At 60.0% G+C, this 24,786-nt stretch overlaps 4 protein-coding genes across 4 annotated transcripts; 2 read left to right on the top strand and 2 right to left on the bottom strand.

Annotated features, from left to right (window-relative positions):
* The first annotated feature begins 225 nt into the window (after window positions 1–225).
* On the top strand, window positions 226–7,123 carry GFUS (GDP-L-fucose synthase). Its single transcript, XM_051611421.1, has 11 exons — window positions 226–340; window positions 2,794–2,955; window positions 3,078–3,192; window positions 3,721–3,849; window positions 3,925–3,998; window positions 4,632–4,765; window positions 4,939–5,003; window positions 5,215–5,281; window positions 5,359–5,438; window positions 5,616–5,715; window positions 6,571–7,123. The coding sequence occupies exons 2-11, from the start codon at window positions 2,804–2,806 to the stop codon at window positions 6,624–6,626; spliced, it is 972 nt and encodes a 323-aa protein (XP_051467381.1). The 5' UTR covers window positions 226–340; window positions 2,794–2,803; the 3' UTR covers window positions 6,627–7,123.
* On the bottom strand, window positions 7,079–13,451 carry LOC127381275 (protein brambleberry-like). The gene is made up of 11 exons (XM_051611418.1): window positions 13,430–13,451; window positions 12,025–12,163; window positions 11,078–11,216; window positions 10,889–10,996; window positions 9,237–9,404; window positions 8,874–9,053; window positions 8,697–8,784; window positions 8,324–8,385; window positions 7,991–8,100; window positions 7,577–7,659; window positions 7,079–7,417 (listed from the first exon to the last, which is right to left on the bottom strand). Exons 2-11 carry the CDS (start codon window positions 12,148–12,150, stop codon window positions 7,306–7,308), a joined length of 1,176 nt encoding a protein of 391 aa, XP_051467378.1. The 5' UTR covers window positions 12,151–12,163; window positions 13,430–13,451; the 3' UTR covers window positions 7,079–7,305.
* Window positions 13,452–13,532: 81 nt separating this feature from the next.
* PYCR3 (pyrroline-5-carboxylate reductase 3) lies at window positions 13,533–19,554 on the top strand. Its single transcript, XM_051610311.1, has 6 exons — window positions 13,533–13,755; window positions 16,297–16,361; window positions 16,636–16,815; window positions 17,886–18,098; window positions 18,220–18,312; window positions 19,170–19,554. The coding sequence occupies exons 1-6, from the start codon at window positions 13,533–13,535 to the stop codon at window positions 19,350–19,352; spliced, it is 957 nt and encodes a 318-aa protein (XP_051466271.1). The 3' UTR covers window positions 19,353–19,554.
* A 2,414-nt stretch (window positions 19,555–21,968) lies between these two features.
* Window positions 21,969–24,747, bottom strand: TIGD5 (tigger transposable element derived 5). The gene has a single exon (XM_051611395.1). It carries the CDS (start codon window positions 24,677–24,679, stop codon window positions 22,886–22,888), a length of 1,794 nt encoding a protein of 597 aa, XP_051467355.1. The 5' UTR covers window positions 24,680–24,747; the 3' UTR covers window positions 21,969–22,885.
* Window positions 24,748–24,786: the final 39 nt, after the last annotated feature.

Raw genomic sequence — 24,786 nt, 5'->3', positions numbered from 1 at the left:
AAGGAGCCGAGCGGCGGCCCCTGAATGGCGGCAGGAAGGGCGGCAGAGCCGAGCCCAGCCGAATCCTGCCGAGTCCTTCCGAGTCCTTCCGAACCCAGCCGAGGGCTGCTCGCCGCCGAGCCGAGCCCTGCCGAGTCTCTCCGAGCCCACCCGAGAGCTGATCGCCTCCCACCCGAGCCCTGCCGAGTCCCTCCGAGCCCACCCGAGAGCTGATCGCCTCCCACCCGAACCCACCCGAGCCCAGCCGAGCGGAGCCGAGCGGAGCCGAAGCCGCCCTCGCCCCTGGCCGGGGTGAGGCGGGACCCCCCACCCCCCAGGGAGCGTTTGGAGGGGGCAGCAGGTGACACTGGGGGGGGGGTTGGGGGTCCTCGGGGCCGGGGGGATCAGGAGGGAGGAGGGGAGAACCCCAGGGGGGCCGCAGGAGGCCCCGGCGGTAGAAGGGGTGGGGTGGGAGAGGGGCGGTGTTGGGGGGGGGGGTGGGTGCAGGGGGGGGGGTGCAGGGGAGGCCTGAGGGTCGGGTTTGGGGTTTTGGGGTGCGGGAGAGACACGGGGAGCAGTCTTGGGTGTAGATGTGGGGTGCAGGGGAGGTGTGGGGTGCGGAGCTGGGGGCAGATGTGGGGTTTTGGGGTGCAGAGCCGGGACTTGGGGTGCAAGGCGGGACACGGAGCGCAGACTTTGGATTTGGGGTGCAAGGGTGAGATGGGGGGCAGAACCGGGACTTGGGGTGCAAGGCGAGACACGGAATACAGACCTTGGATTTGGGGTGCAAGGGTGAGATGGGGTGCAGAGCCGGGACTTGGGGCGCAAGGCGGGACACGGAGCGCAGACTTTGGATTTGGGGTGCAGGGGGAGGTGTGGGACACACACCTGAGTGCAGACCTGGGGTGCAGGGATAGATTTGGGGGGCAGGCCTGGAACTGTGGGTGCAAGGGAGGCCTGGGGGCTCAGGCCTGAGGTTTGGGGTGCAGGAGGGACAAGGGGTGCAGCTCTGAGCGCAGCTGTGGAATTTGGGGCGCAGGGGTGACATGGGGTGCAGACCCGGGATATGGGGTGTAGGGGAGATGTGGGGTGCAGACCTTGGACTTGGGGTGCAGACCTCAGGTGCAGAGGGAGATTTGAGCTGCTGACGTGGGACTTGGGGTGCAGGAGGAGATCTGGGGTGCAGACCTGGGGTGCAGAGCTGAAACTCGGGGTGGAGGAGGAGATCTGGGGTGCAAGTGAAGATTTAGGGTGCAGAACTGGGGCTTGGGGTGCAGAACTGGAGCTTGGGGTGCAGGAGGAGATCTGGGGTGCAAGTGGAGATTTAGGGTGCAGAACTGGGGCTTGGGGTGCAGGAGGAGATCTGGGGTGCAGACCTGGAGGGGCGATCAGGGGTGCAGAGGGAGATATGGGATGGACACTTGGGGTGCAGGGGGAGATTTGGGGTGCAGAACTGGGGCTTGGGGTACAAGAGGAGATCTGAGGTGCAGACCTGGGGTGCAGGGGGAGATTTGGGGTGCAGAACTGGAGTGCAGGGGGAGATTTGAGGTGCAGAACTGGGGCTTGGGGTACAAGAGGATATCTGGGGTGCAGGGGGAGATTTGAGGTGCAGAACTGGGGCTTGAGGTACAAGAGGATATCTGGGGTGCAGGGGGAGATTTGGGGTGCAGACCTGGGGCTTGGGGTACAAGAGGAGATCTGGGGTGCAGACCTGGTGTGCAGGGGGAGACCTGGGGTGCAGAGGGAGATTTGGGGTGCAGACCTGGGAGTTGTGAGTGCGGGGGGGCTGTGGGATGGGCCTCCCCTTCCAGCAGTGCCACGTGGCAGGATCTGGCCCCAGCCCAGGTGCCACCTGCCCCGGGGGAGCCCTTGGGCCACTGTTGCTAATTAACAGCTGCAGCTGATGAGTTTCTGCCACCTCCCCCCTCCAGGCCCCCCCCCTGCTCTCCACGGCGTGTCACCACCACACACCCTGCTTCCCCTTCCCTTATGTTTTTGGGTTGTTTTTGGGCTTTTGCTGGAAAAAATGGGTAAAAAAAAAACCAACCAAAAACCCACCAAAAAATAAACCCACCAAGAATTAAACCCACCAAGAATTAAACCCACCAAAAAAACCCACCAAGAATTAAACCCACCAAAAAATAAACCCACCAAGAATTAAACCCACCAAGAATTAAACCCACCAAAAAATAAACCCACCAAAAAATAAACCCACTGAAAAAATAAACCCACCAAGAATTAAACCCACCAAAAAAATAAACCCACGAAGACTTAAACCCACCAAGAATTAAACCCACCAAGAATTAAACCCACCAAAAAATAAACCCACCAAGAATTAAACCCACCAAAAAATAAACCCACCAAGAATTAAACCCACCAAGAATTAAACCCACCAAGAATTAAACTCACCAAAAAATAAACCCACCAAAAAAATAAACCCACCAAAAAAATAAACCCACCAAGAATTAAACCCACCAAGAATTAAACCCACCAAGAATTAAACCCACTAAGAATTAAACTCACCAAGAATTAAATTCACCAAGAATTAAACCCACCAAAAAATAAACCCACCAAAAAAATAAACCCACCAAGAATTAAACCCACCAAAAAATAAACCCACCAAGAATTAAACCCACCAAAAAATAAACCCACCAAGAATTAAACCCACCAAAAAATAAACCCCCCAACCCAAACCCAACCACAACCAGCCAGCTCCTGGCGTGTGGCTCGGTTGCTGGCGGCCGCCAAGGTGGGGTTGAGGTTGGTGGTCCAGAAGGTGACCCCCAGCTTAGCCTCCCCCCTCCCTCCCCGCAGGGTTTTGGCCATGACAGAGGTGTTGGGGATGGCGTCCAAGCGCATCCTGGTGACGGGTGGCACTGGCTTGGTGGGCAGAGCCATCGAGAAGGTGGTGGCTGATGGAGAGGGGCAGCCAGATGAGGAGTGGATCTTTGTCTCCTCCAGAGACGCCGACCTGACGTGAGTGGGGCCCTGGGGTGGGTTTTCACTTGGAAAACACACACCCCCCCCCCCAGCCTCACACCACCACCCCCAAAATCTGCTCCCTCCATGCCGCTGAACCCTCACGTTTCCCACCCCAGGAATGCAGCAGAGACCCAAGCCCTGTTTGAGCAGCACAAGCCCACCCATGTCATCCACCTGGCTGCCATGGTTGGGGGGCTCTTCAAAAACATCCGCTACAACCTGGATTTTTGGGTGAGCACTTGGGCAGAGTCAAGGGGAGGGGCTTTTTTTTACTGGGGTATATGGCAAGAGGACAAGGGGGAATGGATTAAAACTGGAAGAGGGGAGATTTAGGTTGGACATGAGGAGGAAACTCATTATGAGGGTGGGGAGAGCCTGGCCCAGGCTGCCCAGGGAAGCTGTGGCTGCCCCATCCCTGGAAGTGTTCAAGAGCAGGTTGGATGGGGCTTGGAGCAGCCTGGGCTGGGGCGAGGTGTCCCTGCCCATGGCAGGAGGGTTGGATCTAAGTGTTCTTCATGGTCTCTTCAACCCAAACCACTCCATAATTCCATGAAAAGGTGGGCATGGAGGTGCCTGTGGATGCTGTAACCCCCTGCCCTCTTTAAGGACTTGAACATGAGGACACAGGGACATGGCTTGCTCTGCTCCCAGGACCAAACCAGAGCTCCTATTGCTTCTCTAGTTGTTATCACCCACAGGGTGAAGAAGGGCTTTGGGGGGTCCCCACCCCACGGTTCTGACAAATCTCTCCATCCCTAGAGGAGAAACATCCACATCAACGACAACGTCCTGCACTCGGCCTACGAGACGGGGGTGCAGAAGGTGGTCTCCTGCCTCTCCACCTGCATCTTCCCAGACAAGACAACCTACCCCATCAACGAGAGCATGGTGAGCATCTCCAGCCCCATGCACAGCCCCAGGGGTGTCCCTGCCCTGCTTAACTCCCTGCTCTCTTGTCCCCAGATTCACAACGGGCCGCCTCACAGCTCCAACTTTGGCTACTCCTATGCCAAGAGGATGATCGACATCCAGAATAGGTGCCAGGGGTGGGGGGGGGAGTGACATGGAGGAGCCCCTGTGGGCACCCTGTGGTTGTAGAATCAGAGAATCATTTTGGGTTGGAAAAGACCTTTCAAGATCAAGTCCAACTGTTCCCCCAGCCCTGCCAAGGCCACCCCTGCCCCACGTCCCTCAGCACCATCTCCAGGGCTTGGAAACCCCTCCAGGGATGGGGACTCCCCCCTGCCCTGGGCAGCCTGGGCCAGGCCCTGACAACCCTTGCCAGGAAGGAATTGTTCCCCAGATCCAACCTCAGCCTCCCCTGGCACAACTTGAGGCCGTTCCCTCTTGTCCCAGGGCTTGTTCCTGGGGAGCAGAGCCCGACCCCCCTGGCTCCAACCTCCTCTCAGGCAGCTGCAGAGCCAGCAGGTCTCCCCTCAGCTTCCTTTGCTCCAGGCTGGACACCCCCAGCTCCCTCAGCTGCTCCTCACAAGTTCTCCAGACCCTGTGAGCACACACAGGTCGCCACTTATTAAATAGAGCTGGGGAGATACCTGGACTCAGCAGATGGAGATGCTGCTGGCCAGGGTCTTCTAGGGACAGCTCTGTGCTGGAAGGGGGTGTCTGTGGCTGGTCAACAACCCACCTGCACCTCCCCTGCTCTCACTCAGGGGCTACTTCGAGCAGCACGGCTGCCGCTTCACCGCCGTCATCCCCACCAATGTCTTCGGGCCACACGACAACTTCAACATTGAGGATGGCCACGTCTTGCCAGGGCTCATCCATAAAGTCTACCTGGCCAAACGTGAGCATGGCAGGACTTCTTATGGCTTTTTTTTGGGGGGGGGGGCTGGGTTGGTTTTGTGGTTTGGTGTTGTTTGTTGTTTTTCCCATCCCCCGTTTGCTCCATGAGCTGCTCTTCAGGGTAGCCAGGGTGGGTGGAGGTGGCTTATGGACATGCTATCCTTCCTCCTGCAGAGACTGGCTCACCTCTGACCATCTGGGGCACGGGCAAGCCCAGGAGACAGTTCATCTACTCCCTGGTATGTGTGGCCTGGGGGAGAACTCACCTCCCCATGGCTTGGGGAGGACAAGTTACAGGGCTGGGGGGGAGCTGGTGCTTGGACCTCAGCAGGGTCTGAGCCCAGCTGGGTTGTCCTGGGCAGCATTGGCCATCTTCAGGGTTGGGTCCCCTCGTGATGGGAGGGCTGAGGGACAGCAGCCACCCCCCAAGGGCCATCTGCCCCTCTGCAGGACCTGGCCCGGCTCTTCCTTTGGGTCCTGCGGGAATACGAGGAGGTGGAACCCATCATCTTGTCGGGTAAGCCTTGTCTGCCTCCCCCCACCCCCTTTCCAGGAGGATGGAGGAAGAGCCACCATTGTGCCCTTCATCCACAGTGGGAGAAGAAGATGAAGTCTCCATCAGGGAGGCAGCAGAGGCAATCGTGGAGGCCATGGACTTCAGAGGAGAACTTGTCGTATCCTTTGCCAACCCCTCCTTGCTCTGCACTTCCCCACTTCCCACCAGCAGCCACAGGGGCTCCAGAGGGGCTGCTGTGGGCCTCACACTGCCCCAGCCAGGACACAGTGGTGCAGAGCAAGACCTCTTCTCCCCTCCCTCCCTCTTTAGTTTCCCTTAATCCTTCCCCTCCCAGTTTGACACCACCAAAGCAGATGGGCAGTTCAAGAAGACAGCCAGCAACGCCAAGCTGCGGCGGTACCTGCCCGGCTTCCAGTTCACACCCTTCAGGCAAGGTGAGGTGGGGAGGGGCTCCACAAGGCATGGAGGTCCCACCAACAGCCACGAGCCTTGGGTGGCATCAGGGCTGTCCATCCTTCCATACCTCAAGGGGGATTTTAAGAAAGATGGGGACAGACTTCTTAGCAGGGCCTGCAGGGGTAGGATAAGGGGTGATGGTTTCAACCTGGAAGAGGGGAGATTCAGACTAGGTATTAGGAAGAAATTATGTAGAGGGAGGGTGGTGAGACACTGGCCCAGGTTGCTCTAATGGTTCTAGAAGCCTCATCCCTGGAAACATTCAAGGTTAGGTTGGATGGGGCTCTGAGCAACCCAAGGTCTGGTTGAAGATTTACCTGTTCATGATAGGGGGGTTGGACTGGATGGAGCTATTGGAGGCCACAGAGATGATGGGAGGGCTAGAGCAGCTCTGCTCTGGATACAGGCTGGGAGAGTTGGGGTGTTCAGCCTGGAGAAGAGAAGGCTCCAGGGAGACCTGAGAGCACCTTCCAGTGCCTGAAGGGGCTCCAGGAAAGCTGGGGAGGGGCTTGGGACAAGGGCAGGGAGGGATGGGAGCAGGGGGAAGGGTTTCCAGCTGGCAGAGGGAGCTGGAGCTGAGATGGGAGGGAGAAATTCTGGGCTGTGAGGGTGGGGAGAGCCTGGCCCAGGTTGCCCAGGGAAGCTGTGGCTGCCCCATCCCTGGCAGTGTTGAAGGGCAGGTTGGATGGGGCTTGGAGCAGCCTGGGCTGCTGGGAGGGGGTGGGTCGGATGACCTTCAAAGGTCCCTACCAACCCAAACCCTCGATGATTCTGTGGACAAGGAGCACTCCCAATCCATCCCCAGACCCCTCTCCCACCTTCTCCCTCCCCAGCTGTGAAGGAGACCTGTGCCTGGTTCAACGCCAACTACTCCAGTGCCAGGAAGTGAGGGACCAACGTGGCACCGGCGGAGTCCTCTTCATCTCAGGGTTGTCCTTTGCTGGGGCAGAGGACGGGACTGGGGGTGGTGACAGTGACATTTCCAAAGTGAAAAGGGGGCCAGAGCCCACTCAGCAGCTCCCGTATTCCTGCCTTGTGCTGGGAATGGTGCAGAACACCAAGGGAGGTCGGGGCACCCCAAAGGTGCTGGGACCCCCAGACCAAGTAGTACCAGCCAACTGGAGCCACCACCACCACCCTTGGCCATGTCCAAGAGGCTGGTGGCCCTGGTTGAGCTGTAATGGGCTACGCTGCTAATTACCCGTAATTAGGCTGTAATAAAGGGAAGGTGATCAGGGTTCCTCTGTTGTAGGAACAGGAGCTGAGCCTTTGCTGTTGCTTTTGGGGTGGTGGGGATGGTCCTGAAGCCCCCAGCATCAGGATGGGGGGGAGACCAGAGCATATGTAAATGTGGCGTTTATTAAAATATATGCAAATAGCCTAAAACTGGTGGGATGAAGAGCATCTGCCCTGCAGCACAGTCCCATTCCCACGTCAGATGGCACCCTTAGGGTCCTGAGCCACCTCCAGGTGTTCACCAGCATCTGGAAGAACCACAGGAGGGTCAAAAACCCCTCTGGTAGGGGGGTAGAGGGTCAAAGATGAGGGGATGAGTCCATGCAGGAGGCTCAGTTTGTGGCATGGACGTGGCAGAAGTCCTGCCCAGGGGTGGCTTTCTTCCGGCACCTCTGCCCAGCTTTGGTCAGCCCCTGGCATGGGGACCTTGGGGACATCAAGGACCTATGGGAGAGAGACCCATCAGCACCCCAAGAAGCCCCCAGAGGGGCTCTGTGTGGTGTGTGTCCTCTCCCCCACTGTCAGGTCACTGGCTTCACCCCAAGGTGACACCAGCCCCAAGGTGTCCCTGGAGAAGGGATGTCCCCTATGGGTGGTACTCACACATCACTGGCCAGAGACTGGTTTGGGTCGTGGGGTTTGGGCTCCCAATGCTTCCTGGCACCCAGGGCCTGCTCTGGGGTCCCCTGTCAGGGAAGAAGGGTTTTAGAAAGAGCATCTTCCATCCCTGGTGGCCCTCCTGTCCTGCAGATGGCCCTTGTCCCCTGGGGACATAGAAGATGGCCATCCACCCTTGGAAAACAACCCACTCCACCTAAAAGTCCTCCCTGGCCATCATGTCCCCAGCCCTGCCCCTCCTCCCAACAGGGTGTCCAGCACCCACAGGTGCAGTCACAATGAGGACACCTCATCCCCAGAGGACCTGACCTTCAGGGGGGCCCAGCTGGCCCCCAAGAGCAGGGTCTGGTCCAACCTGGGGACATCCCACCCAATACCTACCCCCAAGCTCAAGCTTACCCCACATGAGCTTAGTTTTGTCCTCTGGCCACCAGGGACAGGTGACATCTTCCCTTCTAAGCTCCAGAGGTCCCTTGTCATTGCTGGGAGCTGCTCCAGGCATGAGGGCTCTGCAAGAACATGGCATGGGGGGGTGACACACTCCCAGTGCTGCTGTCCCCACCCTGTGGTGGTCCAGACATCCTAGCATGGCTTGGGGACACTCTGGGGTAACACACGTGCCCCAGCACAGGATGGGGACATGCTGGGCCTTGAAACCCATGTCCTACAGCCACCACACCTCCCACCTCATGGTCATCCCTCTGGTGTCCCCCCTGTTCAGCCACTTCTCACCTTCCAGGCAGCTCATCTCCATCCTGTCCAGCTCCTCCTGCAACAGCTCCATTTTGTGTTCCCTGCATGGGAAGAAGGAAACCTAGAGCTCCATCACCCTGGTGGCACTCCCATCACGATGGCAGCCTCTTCTCCAGCCTCCCCACACCCTCCTCCAGGCAAAAATTGGGCAGGGATCTGGGATGAGGTTCCCAAAAGCTGCAGGAAAGCCACCAAGATGTGTCCTGCTCCCCACCCCCAAGGACCAACAGCCCACCTTGGGGACCTCTGCTGGATGACAGCAGGATGGGACATCCAGGATGGGTGCCCAGGCTGGGTCCCAGCAGCTCCCAAGGGTGCTGTTCCCATTTCCCCCTCCCCAACCATCTCCTACCTGTTTGGGGTGGAGGTGAGCTGGTGGCAGGGAAACACTGGCCAGGCTCCATAAGCACCACGGTGGGTGGTCATCACCAGCCACTGTCCTACAGGGAGGCCAGAGGGTAGGAGGAGAAGGCAAGAACACCCCCTGTAGCACCCCCAGGGTGGTGTGGCCCCAACCAGGTCCCCCCACCTGCCACAGCAAGGACCAGGAGAGCGGAGAGTGCCGGGATGCCGAGGAGCTCGCCAAGGGTGCTGGAGACCAGGAAGAGGAGGAAGAGGAGGATGGCATGGGGTGGCTTGAGCACCAGAAGCCCAACCAGCAGCACAAAGCCATGTAGGACACAGGTGGAGATGGCACTTGGGCTGCGACCTGTGGGGGAAGGAGGAGGAAGAACCTTGGCGTGGGCACCCATCCCACCTGGACACATTCCTGTGGGATCTACTGTAGGTGTTCCTGCTCTAGCAAGGGCAGTTGGACTAGATGATCTCCCAGAGGTCCCTTCCAATCCTGACCACTCTCTGGCCCACCCTCCAGCACCCATCCCGGGCTCACCAGTTGGGTCAAGGACAGCATGAAGGTCCTGCAGATGGTTCTCCAGCCGGTTCCGTGCACCCTCTACAGCCACCAGCACCAGCCCCAGGCTCTGGTTGACTCGTTGAAGCTTCTCCATCACCTCCTCCATCTGGTGCTGCTGGGCCAGGAGAAGGGCCACGTCACTCTCTGCACACAGGAGAGATGGATACAGTGTTGGGATGGTCTAGGACAACTGACCACCACCAACTGGTCACCAGACACTTCTCTACTGACAACCCACCACTGGGACAGCAAAATGACTCAAATCAAATGTGAGAAATGAGGAGTTAATGGTGAGTTAAAGGCGACTCCATCAAACATGAGGAATGAAAAATTAAACACCAATCTGTCCTCGTGGCCAAGAGAGCCAAGAGTATCCTGGGATGTATGAAGAACAGTGTGTCCAGCAGGTCAAAGGAGGTTCTCCTCCCCCTGTCTTCTGCCCTGGTGAGACCACATCTGGAGTGTTGTGTCCAGTTCTGGGCTCCCCAGTTCCAGAGGGACAGGGATCTACTGGAAAGAGTCCAATGGAGGCTACGAGGATGATGAAGGGACTGGAACATCTGTCTGATGACGAAAGGCTGAGAGACCTGGGGCTGGTTAGTCTGGAGAGGAGAAGGCTGAGAGGGGACCTGATCAATATCTGCAGGGTGGGTGTCAAGGTTGGGCCAGTCTCTGTTCAGTGGTGCCTGTGACAGGACGAGGGGAAACAGCACCAAGTGACAACACAGGAAGCTCCACCTCAACATGAGGAGAAACTTCTTCCTGTGAGGGTGACAGAGCCCTGGGACAGGCTGCCCAGAGAGGTTGTGGAGTCTCCTTCTCTGGAGACTTTCCAGACCCATCTGGACACGTTCCTGTGGGACCTGCCCCAGGTGATCCTGCTGCAGCAGGGGGGTTGGACTCTCTGATCTCCAGAGGTCCCTTCCAACCCCTCTGATTGATTCTATGATAAAGGCGACTCCATCAAATGTGAGATGTTTCCGAGGAGGAAATAAATGAAATAAAATAACAATAATAATAACAATAATAATAACAATAATAACAATAATAATAACAATAATAATAACAATAATAATAACAATAATAATAACAATAATAATAACAATAATAATAACAATAATAATAACAATAATAATAACAATAAATCAAACCACAGTCTTTAGAAGTGATGTCAAACACACACATGGGTAAAACATCCACAGCTTGAAACCTGGTGTTACCTGAGGGAAATCATCGAGAATTAAAACCAGATCTTTCACACTGATGTCCAGGGGTTTGTCACCCCTTTGATGGAGTCACCATCCATGTTTAATTTATCTAATGAATTCATTAATATTTCTCACTGTTAATTTGTCATGTGACTAATTGTGTCACTCTGACCCTCCCCCCCCTCAACAGACACACTTTCCTCACAGACACCCAAGCCCCATGAGCAGAGCTGCTGCTCCCCAGGCTTGGTGACCAGTTGTCCCCGTGGTGGGTTGGTGGGTGTAGAAGTGTCCAGTGGCCAGATGGTGGCCTTCATTTGGCCAGTTGTCCCTTTCCCACACTGGGATGAGCTGGAGAAGCTGCACCCAGGGGTGTCCTGAGGCAAAAAGAGCTGGGAATGGAGGTTGCTGTGTTCCCACCTAGTTGGGGATGGACATCCTGAGCTCTTTCCTGTGCCTGGTGGAGGCTGGACAGGACAACCCGGTGACCTTCCCGGAGCCCCGTGGCCCCATGGCTGCTCACATTCCCTGTGTGGAGGCACAAGAGGTTGGGTTGGTCCCCAAGGTGGGACACAGGGATGCAGAACCATCCCTCCTGGTGGCTCCTACCCATCCGTTGGGCGATGTCCTCCATGAGCTGGGCCACCCGGAGCTGCCCGTTGGTGATGAGGGTCTCATCCAGCACTGGTGGCTGCAGGCTGGGGTGGACGGGGGCTTCTGATCCTTCCAGCTGCTCCTGTAGCTCCTCCTGGGAGGAAGATTGGGATGGTGGTGATGGAGGGGAAGGCCTCACAAATCCCACCACAAGCCACCACCAGGTTCCAGATGGCTACTGGGTCTTCCCCATGGACCTCAGCATCTCCCAGCATTTCACCACCCAGGAAGAGAAGACCTGGGAAAAAACCTTCAGAAGGAAGCAAGGACGGGATGTGGGAAGGGGGTTTAAGAGTGGAAAAACCCCTTGTCTGCTGGGAGGGAAATGGGCTAAACAGGGCTGGTTTTACCCCAAAGTGAGGACAGAGGTGGCCGGGTGTCAGGCTTGGGATTGAGGGTGGAATTGTGTTGGGTGACAGCAGGATTTGGGGTGGAACTTGAGGTGCAGGGGTACATCTGGTGACCCTTGGTGGACAGGCCCACCCTTGGCTTGGCCACCACCTTGTCCTTGCTGAGGTCAGCACAGGATGAGCAGAGTCACACCGTGATCTGATGTCAGCAGTGACATCATCAGTGACGTCAGCACCCCCCGCTGTTCCCGAGGTGGGACTTTGGGTGGGAAATGAAGAGGAAAGGTGTGTGAGCCCACCTCAACACTTGGGTCTTCACCACCACCTCCCAAACCATCCCACATGGATGTGGGGCACCCCACACCTGGAAAAAGGGGTGCCCAGGATTTGGGGTGGGGGGAAGGGGGGGTCCCTGGACCCCCATTTCCCACCCTGGGGGAGCCTGATTGGCCACCCCTGATGGTGACAGGAGTCCAGGGGTGACAGCTCCTGGGATGTGGCTTCAGCCTGGAACTGGCCACCACCCGTGGTCATCTCCAAGGGGATCCCCACCTTTTGGGGGGTTCTCAGCTCCAGGGGGGTCTCCAGCTTCTCTTGGGGGGTGCCAAGGCAGAGCCACCCCAAAAACCTGGTAGCAGCACAGAGGAGCAGCAGAGCACAGCAGATTCGGGGCACCATGATAGGGGGGGTCCTGTGGGGAGAAATAGGGGGGGAAACATCCCGAGGACCCCCCCCAAATCAGAGGAGAGGGTTGGGAGACACACACCCCCCCCATCAAGGGGACCCCCCCTCCCAATACACCCAGGGTCAGCATGATGGGGGGATCCTGTGGGGAGAAACAGAGTGGGGAGCCCCTCAAGGCACCCCCAAGTCCAAGGAGAGGGTTGAGGGACCCCCTTATTGAGGGGACCCTGCGATTGAAGGGGACCCCCCCCCCCCCAACAACCCACCCAGGGGCAGCATTATGGTAGGGTCCTTCTGGGAAAGAGGGGGGGGGGGAGCCCCATGAGGTGCCCCCAAATCCAAGGAGAGGGTTGAAGGACCCCCCCCCCCCCCCCCCTATTGAGAGGATCCCCCAGAAATACACACAGGGGCAGGATTATGGGGGGGTCATTTAGGGAAAGAGGGGGTGGGGAGCCCCCTGAGCACCCACAAACCTAAGGACAGAGTTGAGGGACCCCCCATTGAAGTGATCCACCCCATGGGGTGTGGGAGGGGCAGGGGGTGGTGAGAAACGCCCCCCCCGTTGAAGGTGACCCCCCTCCAATACACTCTGGGGTACCAGGGTCCTTGGCCAACCCGGGGAGAGGGGGGAGAGGGGTGGAAGAGCCAGGAATCCCACCCACTCCCCAATTCCTGGGGTCCCACCTCCCCATTCCCCGGGGTCTCACCCCCCCATTCCCCGGCGTCCCACCTCCCCATTCCCTGGGGTTGCACCCCCTCATTCCTTGGGGTCCCACCCCATTTCCCGGGGTCCCACCCTTCCATTCCCGGGGCCCCACCTCCCGATTCCCGGGATCCCACCCCCCAATTCCCCGGCGTCCCACCCCCCCATTCCTTGGGGTCCCACCCCCCCATTCCCGGGGCCCCACGCCCCCATTCCCTGGGGTCCCACCTCCCCATTCCCGGGGTCTCAACCCCGCATTCCTTGGGGTCCCACCCCCCAATTCCCGGCGTCCCACCCCCTCGTTCCTTGGGGTCCCATCCCATTCCTTGGGGTCCCACCACCCCATTCCCGGGGTACCACCCCCCCATTTCTTGGTGTCCCACCCCCCCCATTCCCGGGGTCTCACCCCTCATTCCTTGGGGTCCGACCTCCCGATTCCCGGGGTCCCACCCCCCAATTCCCGGGGTCCCACCCCTCATTCCTTGGGGTTCCCCCCCCATTCCCGGGGTCCCCATTCCCCGGGGTCACCCCAGGTCACCCCCCCCCCCCCCCCACTTTACCCTCCCGCACCTGCGCAGTCGCCCCGTCCAAGCCCCGCCCCTCCGCGCGGGCCCCGCCCCTTATAGCTCGCCTCCACCAATGGGAGCGCGGGGGGCGGGGCGAGGCCGGACCAATGGGCGCGGAGGGAGGGCGGGAGGGGGCGGGTCCCAGCCATGGAGGCGCCGGAGCTGCGGGTCGGGTTCGTGGGCGCCGGGAGGATGGCGGGGGGGGCTGGGCCGGGGGCTGCTGCGGGCAGGTACGGGCTGGGGTCCTGGGCTCGGCTGGGGGGTCCTGGGCTCGGCTGGGGGGTCCTGGGGACACGGGGACAGGCTTGGGCCGGGGGCTGCTGCGGGCAGGTACGGGCTGGGGTCCTGAGCAATGCTTGGGGGTCCTGGGCTCTGCTGGGGGGTCCTGAGATCTGCTGGGGGGTCCTGAGACCCTGGGGACAGGGCTGGGCCGGGGGCTGCTGCGGGCAGGTACGGGCTGGGGGTCCCTGAGCTCTGCTGGGGGGTCCCTAAGCTCTTCTGGGAGGTGCCTGGGCTCTGCTGGGGGTCCTGAACAATGCTGGGGTCCCTGAGCCCTGCTGGGGGTCCTGGGCTCTTCTGGGAGGTCCCTGGGCTCTTCTGGGAGGTCCCTGGGCTCTTCTGGGAGGTCCCTGAGCTCTGCTGGGAGGTCCCTGAGCTCTGCTGGGGGGTCCCTGAGCTCTTCTGGGAGGTCCCTGGGCTCTGCTGGGGGGTCCTGGGCTCTGCTGGGGGTCCTGGGCTCTGCTGGGGGGTCCTGGGCTCTGCTGGGGGTCCTGAGGTCCTGGGGACACGGGGGCAGGTCTGGGCTGGGGGCTGCTGCAGGCAGGTAGGGGCTGGGGGTCCCTGGGCAATGCTGGGGGGTCCTGGGCTCTTCTGGGAGGTCCCTGGGCTCTGCTGGGGGTCCTGAGATCTGCTGGGGGGTCCTGGGCTCGGCTGAGGGGTCCTGAGCCCCTGGGGACAGGGCTGGGCGGGGGGCTGCTGCAGGCAGGTAGGGGCTGGGGGTCCCTGAGCCCTACTGGGGGGTCCCTGAGCTCTTCTGGGAGGTCCCTGGGCTCTGCTGGGGGGTCCTGGGCTCTGCTGGGGGTCCCTTGGCAATGCTGGGGGGTCCTGAGGACACAGGGACAGGTCTGGGCTGGGGGCTGCTGCGGGCAGGTACGGGCTGGGGTCCTGGGCTCTACTGGGGGGTCCTGAGCAATGCTGGGGTCCCTGGGCCCTGCTGAGGGGTCCCTGGGCCCTGCTGGGGGTCCCTGGGCCCTGCTGGGGGGTCCTGGGCTCTGCTGGGGGGTTCTGAGCCCCTGGGGACAGGTCTGAGCCGGGGGCTGCTGCAGGCAGGTACGGGCTGGGGGTCCTTGAGCCAAGGGGGGACAGGGGCAGGTATGGGTTGGGGGTCCTGAGCCCCTGGGGACACGGGGACAGGCCTAGGCCGGGGGCTGCTGCGGGCAGGGGGTCCCTGAGCTCCTGGGGACACGGGGACAGGCCTGGCCCACCCACAGCAGGTGGGAGGGGGGACACGGGGACAGGTCTGTTCTGCCCCTTCCTTGGGGTCACTGTCCCACAGAACCCTGTGGGGACACAGGGACAGGCCTGTCCTGTCTCCCCCCCCCCCGGTGTCACTTCCCCCCTAGAGCAGTTTGGGGATATGGGAACAGCCCTTGAATGTTCCCTCCGTGGGGGTCCCTGCCCCAAAGAGCAGGGTGGGATCATGGGGACAGTTGTGTCCTGTCCACGACTTGGCATCCCTGCCCCATAGAGCAGTCTGGGGACAGGTGGACAACCCTGTCCTGTTCCCTGTCCCAGAGAGCATGGTGGGGACGTGGGGACAGCTGTGTCCTGTCCTGCCCGTGGGGCCACTGCCCCATAGAGGGGATCTGGGGACATGGGGACAGCCCTGTCCTGTCCACTCCCTGGTTGTCCCTGCCCCATAGCACAGTGTGGGGACAGCCCTGCTCATACTCAGATGGTACCAGCTTTTGGGGTCACCTCTCTTGTCACTGCACAACGGGGTGCCCACAGCTGTCCCCATGGGATGCCCATAGCTGTCCCCATGGGGTTCCCATGCCAGCCAGACTGGCAGGATCCAGCCCTGTCCCGCTCTGCTCCCTGTCCCCGAGGCTGGTGGGGCTGGGGTTGGGGACAGGACCAGGTCCTGGCTGAGACCAGGGTGCCTGTGCTGCACTGGGGTGTCCCCTGACCATGACCAGCAATGTGCCCTTGTGGCCAAGAAGGCCAGGGGCATCTGGGGTGTGTTAGAAAGGGGGTGGTTGGTAGGTCAAGGGAGGTTCTTTCCCCCTCTATTCTGCCCTGGTGAGGCTGCATCTGGAGTGTTGTGTCCAGTTCTGGGCCCCCTCAGCTCAAGAAGGACAGGGAACTGCTTGAGAGAGTCCAGAGCAGAGCCACAGAGATGCTGGAGGGAGTGGAACATCTCCCTGATGAGGAAAGGCTGAGGGAGCTGGGGCTCTTGAGCTTGGAGAAGAGGAGACTGAGGGGCGACCTCATCAATGGTTACAGATATGTTAAGGGCAGTGTCAGGAGGACAGAGCCAGGCTTTGTTCAGTGATGTCCAGTGACAGGACAAGGGGCAGTGGGTGTAAACTGAAACACAGGAGGTTCCATGTGAATATCAGGAAGAACTTCTTTCCTGTGAGAGTGACAGAGCCCTGGGACAGGCTGCCCAGAGAGGCTGTGGAGTCTCCTCACTGGAGACATTCAAACCCATCTGGACACGTTCCTGTGTGATGTGCTCTGGGTGACCCTGCTCTGGCAGGGGGGTTGGACTGGGTGATCTTTCCAGGTCCCTTCCAACCCCTAAGATCCTGTGATCCTGTGACCCTGGGGCCGCCCCGGCCACTCACCCCCATCCCCCTGTTCCCCAAGGGAAGGTGCCACCAAGCAGCATCCTGGCCAGCGCTCCCTCGGATAAAAACCTGGATGCCTGGCGGGTGAGTGGGGACGTGGGGTGACAAACCACCTCGCTCAGTGGCCGTGGAGGTTGGAGGTGTCTTGGGGTGCCCCTCACCACCATTTTGGGGGCTCCTCCCCCCCCCCATGAGGCAGGGCTTTGCCTCATCCATCCTCGGGTGAAATCCCTGCAGAGCCTTGGTGGCTTTGTGGCCGGAGGGCCCCCAGGCTGTGTCCCTGCATGAGAAGGTGTCCTGCCCGTGGGGGCTGGGGGGGTGACAGGCTGTGTGACACCTCTCCCTGCCCCGCGGGCAGGAGTCGGGCTGCCGGACCACCCACTGCAACCTGGAGGTGCTGCAGGAGAGCACCTTGGTCTTCCTGGCCACCAAACCCCACGTCCTGCCGGGCGTCCTGCAGGAGATCCGTCCTGCCGTGGGACCCCACCACGTCGTCGTCTCCCTGGCAGCTGGTGTCACCCTCCAGACCCTGCAGCGAGTGAGCCTCCTCCTCCCCTTCTCCCGTCCCTCCTCCTCCCCTTCTCCCGTCCCTCCTCCTCCCCTTCTCCCGTCCCTCCTCCTCCCCTTCTCCCGTCCCTCCTCCTCCCCTTCTCCCGTCCCTCCTCCTCCCCTTCTCCCGTCCCTCCTCCTCCCCTTCTCCCGTCCCTCCTCCCCTTCTCCCGTCCCTCCTCCCCTTCTCCCGTCCCTCCTCCCCTTCTCCCGTCCCTCCTCCCCTTCTCCCGTCCCTCCTCCCCTTCTCCCGTCCCTCCTCCCCTTCTCCCGTCCCTCCTCCTCCTCCTTACAGACTCAATTTTTTTTTGGTTGGAAAAGACCTTTAAGATCAAGTCCAACTCTTCCTCTTCTCCTTTCTCCTCCTCCTCTTCCTCTTAGAATTATTTAGGTTGGAAAAGACCTTTAAGATCAAGTCTAACGTTTTGCCCTCTTCTTCCTGCTCCTCCTCTTCCTCCTCCTTCTCCTACTCCTCTTAGAATTGTTTTGGTTGGAAAAGATCTTTAAGATCAAGTTCAACTCTTCCTTCTCCTCTTCCTTCTCTTCCTTCTCCTCTTCCTTCTCTTCCTTCTCCTCTTCCTTCTCTTCCTTCTCCTCTTCCTTCTCTTCCTTCTCCTCCTCCTTCTCTTCCTTCTCCTCCTCCTTCTCTTCCTTCTCCTCCTCCTTCTCTTCCTTCTCCTCCTCCTTCTCTTCCTTCTCCTCTTCCTTCTCTTCCTTCTCCTCTTCCTTCTCTTCCTTCTCCTCTTCCTTCTCTTCCTTCTCCTCTTCCTTCTCTTCCTTCTCCTCTTCCTTCTCTTCCTTCTCCTCTTCCTTCTCTTCCTGCTTCTCTTCCCCCTCCTCTTCCTACTTCTCCTCTTCCTCCCCCTCCTCCCATTTGCGCCCATGGAGGAGGACACGCCGCCATGGCCCTGTCCCCACCTGGGCTGCATCCCCAGCTCCTTCCCCACCACCCCTCTCTTCTCCACCAGCCCCAACGAGCACCACCCACCGATGTCTCAGGGCACCCTTGGGTGCTGCCCGGAGCTGGCACCCCCTTCTCCCATCCCCATTTCTCCCCAGCTTCTCCCTGCCGGGACCAAGGTGCTGCGGCTCATGCCCAACCTGCCCTGCGTGGTGCAGGCAGGGGCGATGGTCTTTGCCCGGGGCAGTGGTGCTGGTGACAGGGAAGCCACCCTGCTGAAGAACCTCTTGTCCTCCTGTGGGCTCTGCGAGGAGGTCCCCGAGTCCTACATCAACATCCACACCGGCCTCAGCGGCAGCGGGGTGGCCTATGTAAGAGCCCGGCAGGAACACGGGATGCCGGGAGAAATCCCACCCCTGACTGGAGCTGGGGGTCTCCTCACTTTCCTGTTTTGCCAGGCTCACCCCTCCCCCAATGGTCTTTCTCCTCCAGGTCTACCTGTTTGCAGAAGCTTTGGCCGAGGGGGCGGTGAAGATGGGGATGCCGGGTGGCTTGGCCAGCAGGATCGCGGCTCAGACGCTGCTGGTGAGTCTGGGATGGTCCTTGAGGACAACCCAGCATCACTGCTCTCCCTCCTGCTCCACAGCTTCCACCTGGCCCCATCACACTGGCACTGCCCTGGCCTCTCCCCTGGCACTGCCCTGCCTCAGTTTCCCCTCTTGAAAATGAAGATGAGGCCACCAGGAGACAGCGGAGGGCATGGCAGTTGAACAGGTTGCCCAGAGAAGCTGTGGCTGCCCCATCCCTGGCAGTGTTGAAGGGCAGGTTGGATGGGGCTTGGAGCAGCCTGGGCTGCTGGGAGGTATCCTTGCCCTTGGCAAAGGGTTGGAACTGGGTGATCTTTAAGGTCCTTACAACCCAAACCGTTCTTATGGGACAGATGCTTTGGTGCCTTGTTCCCCACCATGGGGTGTAGGTGATGGGAAGATCATGGAATCGTTTTGGTTGGAGAAGACCTTTAAGATCATCAAGTCCAACCATTAACCCAATGCTGCCAAGTCCACCATTAAACTATGTCATAGAATCATGGAGTGGTTTGGGTTGGAAGGGACCTTAAAGATCATCTAGTTCCAAATCCCCTGCCTGGGCAGGGACACCTCCCACCAGCCCAGGCTGCTCCAAGCCCCATCCAACCTGCTCTTCAACACTGCCAGGGATGGGGCAGCCACAGCTTCCCTGGGCAACCTGGGCCAGGGTCTCCCCACCCTCATGGTGAAGAATGTCCCTCAGCACCACATCCACACATTTTTTAGATCCCTCCAAGGATGCTGCCTCCACCACTTCCCTTGTGCAGCCACTTGCAGTGCTGTCCAACGCGTGGGCGAGAAGAAGGGGAGGTTCGGGAGGTCCTTGTCTCTCTGACCCACCTTGGTCTCCCACAGGGTGCAGCTAAGATGATGCTGGAGACAGGGGAGCACCCGGCGAAGCTGCGGGGAGATGTCTGCACGCCCGGGGGCACCACCATCCACGCCCTGCACCAGCTGGAGAAGGGAGCACTGAGGGCCACCGTCATGAACGCCGTGGAGGTGGCCACCCAACGGGCGTGTGATGTGGCCAAGGACTAGTGGCCTGGCTGGGGACGAGCCCCTCCGTCCTGTGCCCCGCAGGGCTGGAGGAGTTGGGTGATGGGGAGCAGACCAAAAACCCCTGCAGGGAACCCTGACACCCCCAGGAGACCCTGGCTGGGGGTGGGGGGTGGTGTGGACTCGTGTCCGTGCCACGTGCTACCTCTGCAGGGCTACAACCAAATAAATGTGGGCAGCACGATGGCTCTTTCTGGTCCCTTCAGTTCTGGGGTGGGGGCGGGGGGCTACTGTACACAACACAGGGTCACCTCCATGGGGAGGTGACAACCGTGAGTCTCTGGGCCAGTAGGGATGGAGCTGATGATTCTGTCCTCTCCAAGGATGGAGGTGCTGCCATGCTGGCTCTGTCCTCACCAGGGATGGAGCTGATGCCACCAGTGCTGTGCTAAGATGGGAACAGGGTGGGGATGGGGTTTTGAGGATAGGGTGATCCCAGGTCTGCTGGGGCTGGGCAGAGTGGTCACAGGAGGTGAGAAACATCACAGGTGCTGTGAGGATGCTGAGGGACCTTGAGAAGTGAGGGTCTGGCAGGATGATGCTCTGAGAAAGGCTTTGATTTCCCAACTCAATGAGTTCTTGGTGCTTGGGGTACATGTGGTCACCAACACCTGCTCCTCTGCTGGGCTCTGGAGGTGCCTGCAGGAACACAAAGCTGCTGCATGTCCCAGAACCATGGGTGAGATGTCAATGATCCAAAACACCTCCATCTCCCACCATGCCCAGGCACCATGGTCCTTCAGATGGGTCTTGCTCTGTCAGCGACGTGGTGGGATCGAAGCCCAGACCCACTCTTGGCTCTGGAGGAACTCCAACTTTGCCCTAACTGGAGAGGACCTGACCCTTTTGGATGCCCTAATTAAGCTTCTTTTGCCTCCTGGCACCTGCACGGATGCAATTAGTGATGATTTGGGAACAGCTTTGAAGATGAAAGGCTTTTTTTTTTCAGGCAAAATATCAGCTGGGTGCTGAGCCTCCAGCTCCAAAGACCTTCACCCCATCCCCCTGGATGCTGGTGGTACCAAAGCCAAGAGAGATGCTGGAGTCAAGGCATGACCTTCTCAGACACCTTCTCAAGGCAGCTAATTAATTAGCAAAGCTGCAAAAAAGCTGGAGATGGAGCTCCAGCCTGCTCATCTCTCCTGCCCATCTCTGTATTTTGTTGTGTAGCCAGGGAAAGGGGTTCATGACAAGGAAGCAGTGGTCCTCAAGATTCCCAAGCCACCTGGTAGCTCCATTGTCCTGCCTGCTTTTACCCTTGCCCTGTCCCCAGGTCCCTCCCTAAGGCTGATCTCTCTGAAGCCTTCTGATTTAATTCTTCTTGGCCATCTCCATCTCTTCTGTGTTCTCCACACCACTCTTGGACATAGCTGGCCAAAAAAAGCCTTGGCCAAATCCACCCCCAGCATTCCTGATACAGGCAACCTGAGTCCCTGCCCACTCCCCGTCCCCATGTGTCCTCCAAAAAGCTTTGGGGTTTCAGGTTGTCTTCACCAAGAGCAAAAGGTGCTCTGGAGACAGGCTGGGAGAGTTGGGGTGTTCAGCCTGGAGAAGAGAAGGCTCCAGGGAGACCTGAGAGCACCTTCCAGTGCCTGAAGGGGCTCCAGGAAAGCTGGGGAGGGGCTTGGGACAAGGGCAGGGAGGGATGGGAGCAGGGGGAAGGGTTTCCAGCTGGCAGAGGGAGCTGGAGCTGAGATGTGAGGGAGAAATTCTGGGCTGTGAGGGTGGGGAGAGCCTGGCCCAGGTTGCCCAGGGAAGCTGTGGCTGCCCCATCCCTGGCAGTGTTGAAGGGCAGGTTGGATGGGGCTTGGAGCAGCCTGGGCTGCTGGGAGGTGTCCCTGCCTATGGCAGGGGGGTTGGGACTAGGTGACCTTCAAAGGTCCCTCCCAACCAGGGAGGCCAAATGGTACCCAAGATGCACAAGAAATGGAAGACCTCCAGCCTGGTACCTTCTGCTGAGCGTGGCAACATGTTTCCTAACTGAAGACAATTCAGGAATGCTTGAAGGAAGCCACATCCCAAGATCCAAAACTGTTCTGTAGAGTTCCTTGGGTGCCAAAGATTCTAAAAGTAAATAGAAACGTAGTTCTACACGGCTCCACCTTGGTGGATAAAAGCCAGGGGAGAAGCCTGACAAGGTGAGACACCCCAGAGCATGCTCTGGAACCTGGCAGGAGCTCACCAGCAGCAGTCAAGGTTGGTTGGGTTTCTGGGGGTGAAAACAACAAAAAAAGTGCATTTGTCCCCTAATCCAAAGCTTTTCTTGCCATTGGTTCAGCAGAGGAGCTCCACGACCTGGAAGGACAAACCTCAGCTCCAAACGTGGCTTTTGGAGTAGGTTTTTTTTCTGGTCTTGTTGCTCCGTAAATTCCCAGGGACTCTTGTTTATCAGCAGGTTTGTCCTTCTAAAAAAGTGAACCCCCCCCCCATTTGGGGAGCAGCCCCAGAGGTCCAGGTGCCTTCCCGACCCTTCCACATTAAACAGGCTGTGGAGAAGCGAGGAACACAATGGAGACCACCACACTGAGAGGACACCTTGGCATGGAGGTTCCCCCTTCTGCCACCCTCCCCATCCCTGGGACAGATGACAACCCCAGAGCGGGCATAAAAATCCATTTAATTTTCATAAACTCTGAAGTTATGAGACAAAGACCCAACAGGTAAAAACCAACTTGCAATGCTTGAGGTTGTCTCCTCAGTGAGACACGTTCTCCAGCCCCAGCCACCCCACAAAAGCCCAGAGGAGGCACCTCAATCCCACCCATCACCGAAGGCTTTGGCTTCACCAGGGTGGCTGGGATGATGGTACCTGTTTCAACAGAGTCTCCATGGTCTGGTTGTTCCTGGGAATGATGGAGGTGACCCTCTCTGGGGAGCTGCAGCTTCTCAGGTGCCACCCAAGTGTCCCTGCCCCAATCCAGTGCATGAAGAAAGTTGTCTTGAACCAGCTCCAGACCTCCCCAGTTTAACAAGACTCCATTTCACCAGCAAGTGAGGTCACCGGCCTCTTCCAGGACAGGACTTTTGCCTTACAGCTCCCCAGGAGTGGTCCCTGTCCCACCAACTGTGCCCATCTCCAAGATGTGAGGAACTAAGTGTCACTTCCCCCATCATCCTGGATCCTTGTGGTGACACCAAGCAGGTCCTTCCCTCGCCCCTTCTCCCCACGGGGTTGAGGGGGGACACCCACCCCCTTCTCCTGTTGCCCGTGAGCAAGGGGCCACCACCCTGGCTCGGCCTCATGGGATTTAAAAAATAGCACCTCCTAAATATACTTCAGGGTGAGGAACAACCCTCAACTACACAAGGTACGGAGGGGTTGTCGCTCAAATGAAAACCCCGTTTAGCCCTAAATTGTTGTCCCCTCTCCGTGGCAAACCCGGGACCACCCGTGATGGAGCGGCGAGGGGAGCCGGCACCCCCACCACCAGCCCCTTGGGACAGCCAGGGCGTCCCCAACCCCGTGGTGGGGTCCTGAGGGGTTGGGCAGCCAAGAGGTCACGGGTGGTCCTGCCCTAGGAGCAGGGGCTGCCAGCCCGGTGCAGCCTCTGGGCCATGCTGAGGAGGGAGCGGAGCTGCACCAGCTTCATGGGTCCCACCTGCCGGGGGTCTTGACCTTCCAGCCAGCGTAACGCCGTCTCCAGGCCCTCGATGGCTTCCCGAGCCGTGGGCAGCAAGGCACCCCCTCCTTCCCCGCCTCTTCTGCCACCTCCAGCAGCTGCCTCCTCCTCCTCATCCTCCTCCTCCTCATCCTCCTCCTCAGCCCCGCAGCCTTCCTCCTCCGCCTCCTCTTCCCCGTCGCCCTCCTCCGCGTCGTCCATGTGCAGCCAGTCGGCCACCTCCTCGGGGGCCAGGCGCTTGTAGGCCAACGCCGCCAGGTGGGTCAGGTCGCTGAAGACTTTGCTGTCCCCTCCACCTTCCTCCCCGGGCGGAGGAGGAAGGTCTCCGTGCCCTTCCTCCCCGGGCTGGGGCTCGAAGGCAGCGCGCAGCCCCAGCAGCCAGCACTTCTCGATGGAGCCGGGAGGGATGAGGTCCCAGGAGAGACCGGCCAGGTATAACATGTCCTTGAGGAGGAAGGACCTGACGAAGTCCACGGGGCCACCGGAGCCACCGGCCACGCAGGAGACGGCCAAGCGCAGCAGCTCCCTCTTGTAGAGCTGCTTGAAGGCCAACACCACCCCTTGCTCCAGCGGGGCCGGGATCCGGCCTCCTCCTCCTCCTCCTCCTCCTCCGGCCGAGCCGCCCCCGGCAGGTCCCTTGGAGAGGAAAAGGGCACGGATGGACCCGTCGGGAGTCTGCAGCGGCGGGGGCTCCTCAGGACCCACCCCAGGAAGGGGTGGCGGGGAGCTGAGCAGCAACACAGCCCTCTGCTGCAGGCAGCTCCGCCGGAGGTAGCGTTTGACGCCCGGCACGAAGTCCTCGAAGAACCAAGCCCGGAGAAGCGCCGGCCCCAGCCTGGCTCGGGGGCTGTAGCGGTAGCAAGCGGGGAACTTGTCCTGGTTGTGATGTCGGAGGCTGAGGGGATCGCGAAGGCTCCCGACCACCAAGGGCTTCAGCTTGTGGGAGCCCGTCAGGTTGGCGGCCAGCAGCACGGTGACCCGCCGGCGCGGAGCCGGCCTCCGCCGCGCCGCCGCCGCCGCCCCGCCGCTCTGTCCTGGCAGCAGCTTCCAGAAGAGCCCGGTGACGTTGGCGTTGTAGATCTGCTGGTCCCCGTAACCCCCGGCGTCGGCGGCCGGGGCCGGGCAGGCGTCGGGCAGGCGTCGGGGCCGGGCGGGGAGGCCGGCCTCGCCGTAGACGCGTTGGCCGGAGATGCCGTGACGCTTCTGCCAACGCCAGAACCAGCCGTGGCTGGCCTTGAAGGTGCATCCCGGCCCGTAGATCTGCCGGGCGAAAGCTTCGGCTTGGGCTTGGATGAGAGGTCCGGAGAGGGGGACGCCGTGCTGCCGCAGGGTCAGGAACCAGGCGTAGACGGCGCGGTCGATCTCCTCCTCGTTGGCCAAGCGCATCTTCTTGCGCTGGGTGCCCACCTCGCCCCCCAGCTGCTCCAGGAACCACCTCAGCTTGGCCTCGTCCTTCAGCCAGCCCCTCAGCGTGCCCCCCGGCACCCCGAAAGCCCGGCACACCGACGCCTGCCTCTCGCCTTCCTTCACCCGCTCGATGGCTTGCAGCTTGTCCTGGATGGAGTAGGCCCGCCGGAACGCCATCTTCGCCGACACCCCCGCTCCTCCTCCTCCTCCTCCTCCTCCCTTCTTGCCGCCACGACCCCCCCCCGCCATGCCGGGCGGACCCCCCGGACCCCCCCCGGGCATCGAGAGGCCCGGGGAGCCATGAGCCGGAGCGGGGGCCCGGGAGGAGAAAGCGCGTTATAACCGGGACGTTTTGGGGGGGGGGGGGGTGTTATATACGTGATGGGGTG

This window comes from Apus apus, chromosome 2 (assembly GCF_020740795.1).
Source record: "Apus apus isolate bApuApu2 chromosome 2, bApuApu2.pri.cur, whole genome shotgun sequence".
NCBI lineage: Eukaryota > Metazoa > Chordata > Aves > Apodiformes > Apodidae > Apus > Apus apus.
The sequence above is the reverse complement of the archived record's forward strand: the minus strand, read 5'-3'. Positions and strand labels throughout refer to the sequence as shown.

Coding starts and splice junctions, on each gene's coding strand:
- GFUS (XM_051611421.1), top strand. CDS start 2,804: ATGACAGAGGTGTTGGGGATGGCGTCCAAGCGCATCCTGGTGACGGGT. Junction 2,956..3,077: donor TCCAGAGACGCCGACCTGAC/GTGAGTGGGGCC, acceptor TTCCCACCCCAG/GAATGCAGCAGAGACCCAAG. Junction 3,193..3,720: donor GCTACAACCTGGATTTTTGG/GTGAGCACTTGG, acceptor CTCCATCCCTAG/AGGAGAAACATCCACATCAA.
- LOC127381275 (XM_051611418.1), bottom strand. CDS start 12,150: ATGGTGCCCCGAATCTGCTGTGCTCTGCTGCTCCTCTGTGCTGCTACC. Junction 9,405..10,888: donor GGATGTCCATCCCCAACTAG/GTGGGAACACAG, acceptor TCCTGTGTGCAG/AGAGTGACGTGGCCCTTCTC. Junction 8,101..8,323: donor GGAGATGAGCTGCCTGGAAG/GTGAGAAGTGGC, acceptor ATGTTCTTGCAG/AGCCCTCATGCCTGGAGCAG.
- PYCR3 (XM_051610311.1), top strand. CDS start 13,533: ATGGGCGCGGAGGGAGGGCGGGAGGGGGCGGGTCCCAGCCATGGAGGC. Junction 13,756..16,296: donor CCGGGGGCTGCTGCGGGCAG/GTACGGGCTGGG, acceptor CTGTTCCCCAAG/GGAAGGTGCCACCAAGCAGC. Junction 18,313..19,169: donor TCGCGGCTCAGACGCTGCTG/GTGAGTCTGGGA, acceptor GGTCTCCCACAG/GGTGCAGCTAAGATGATGCT.
- TIGD5 (XM_051611395.1), bottom strand. CDS start 24,679: ATGCCCGGGGGGGGTCCGGGGGGTCCGCCCGGCATGGCGGGGGGGGGT.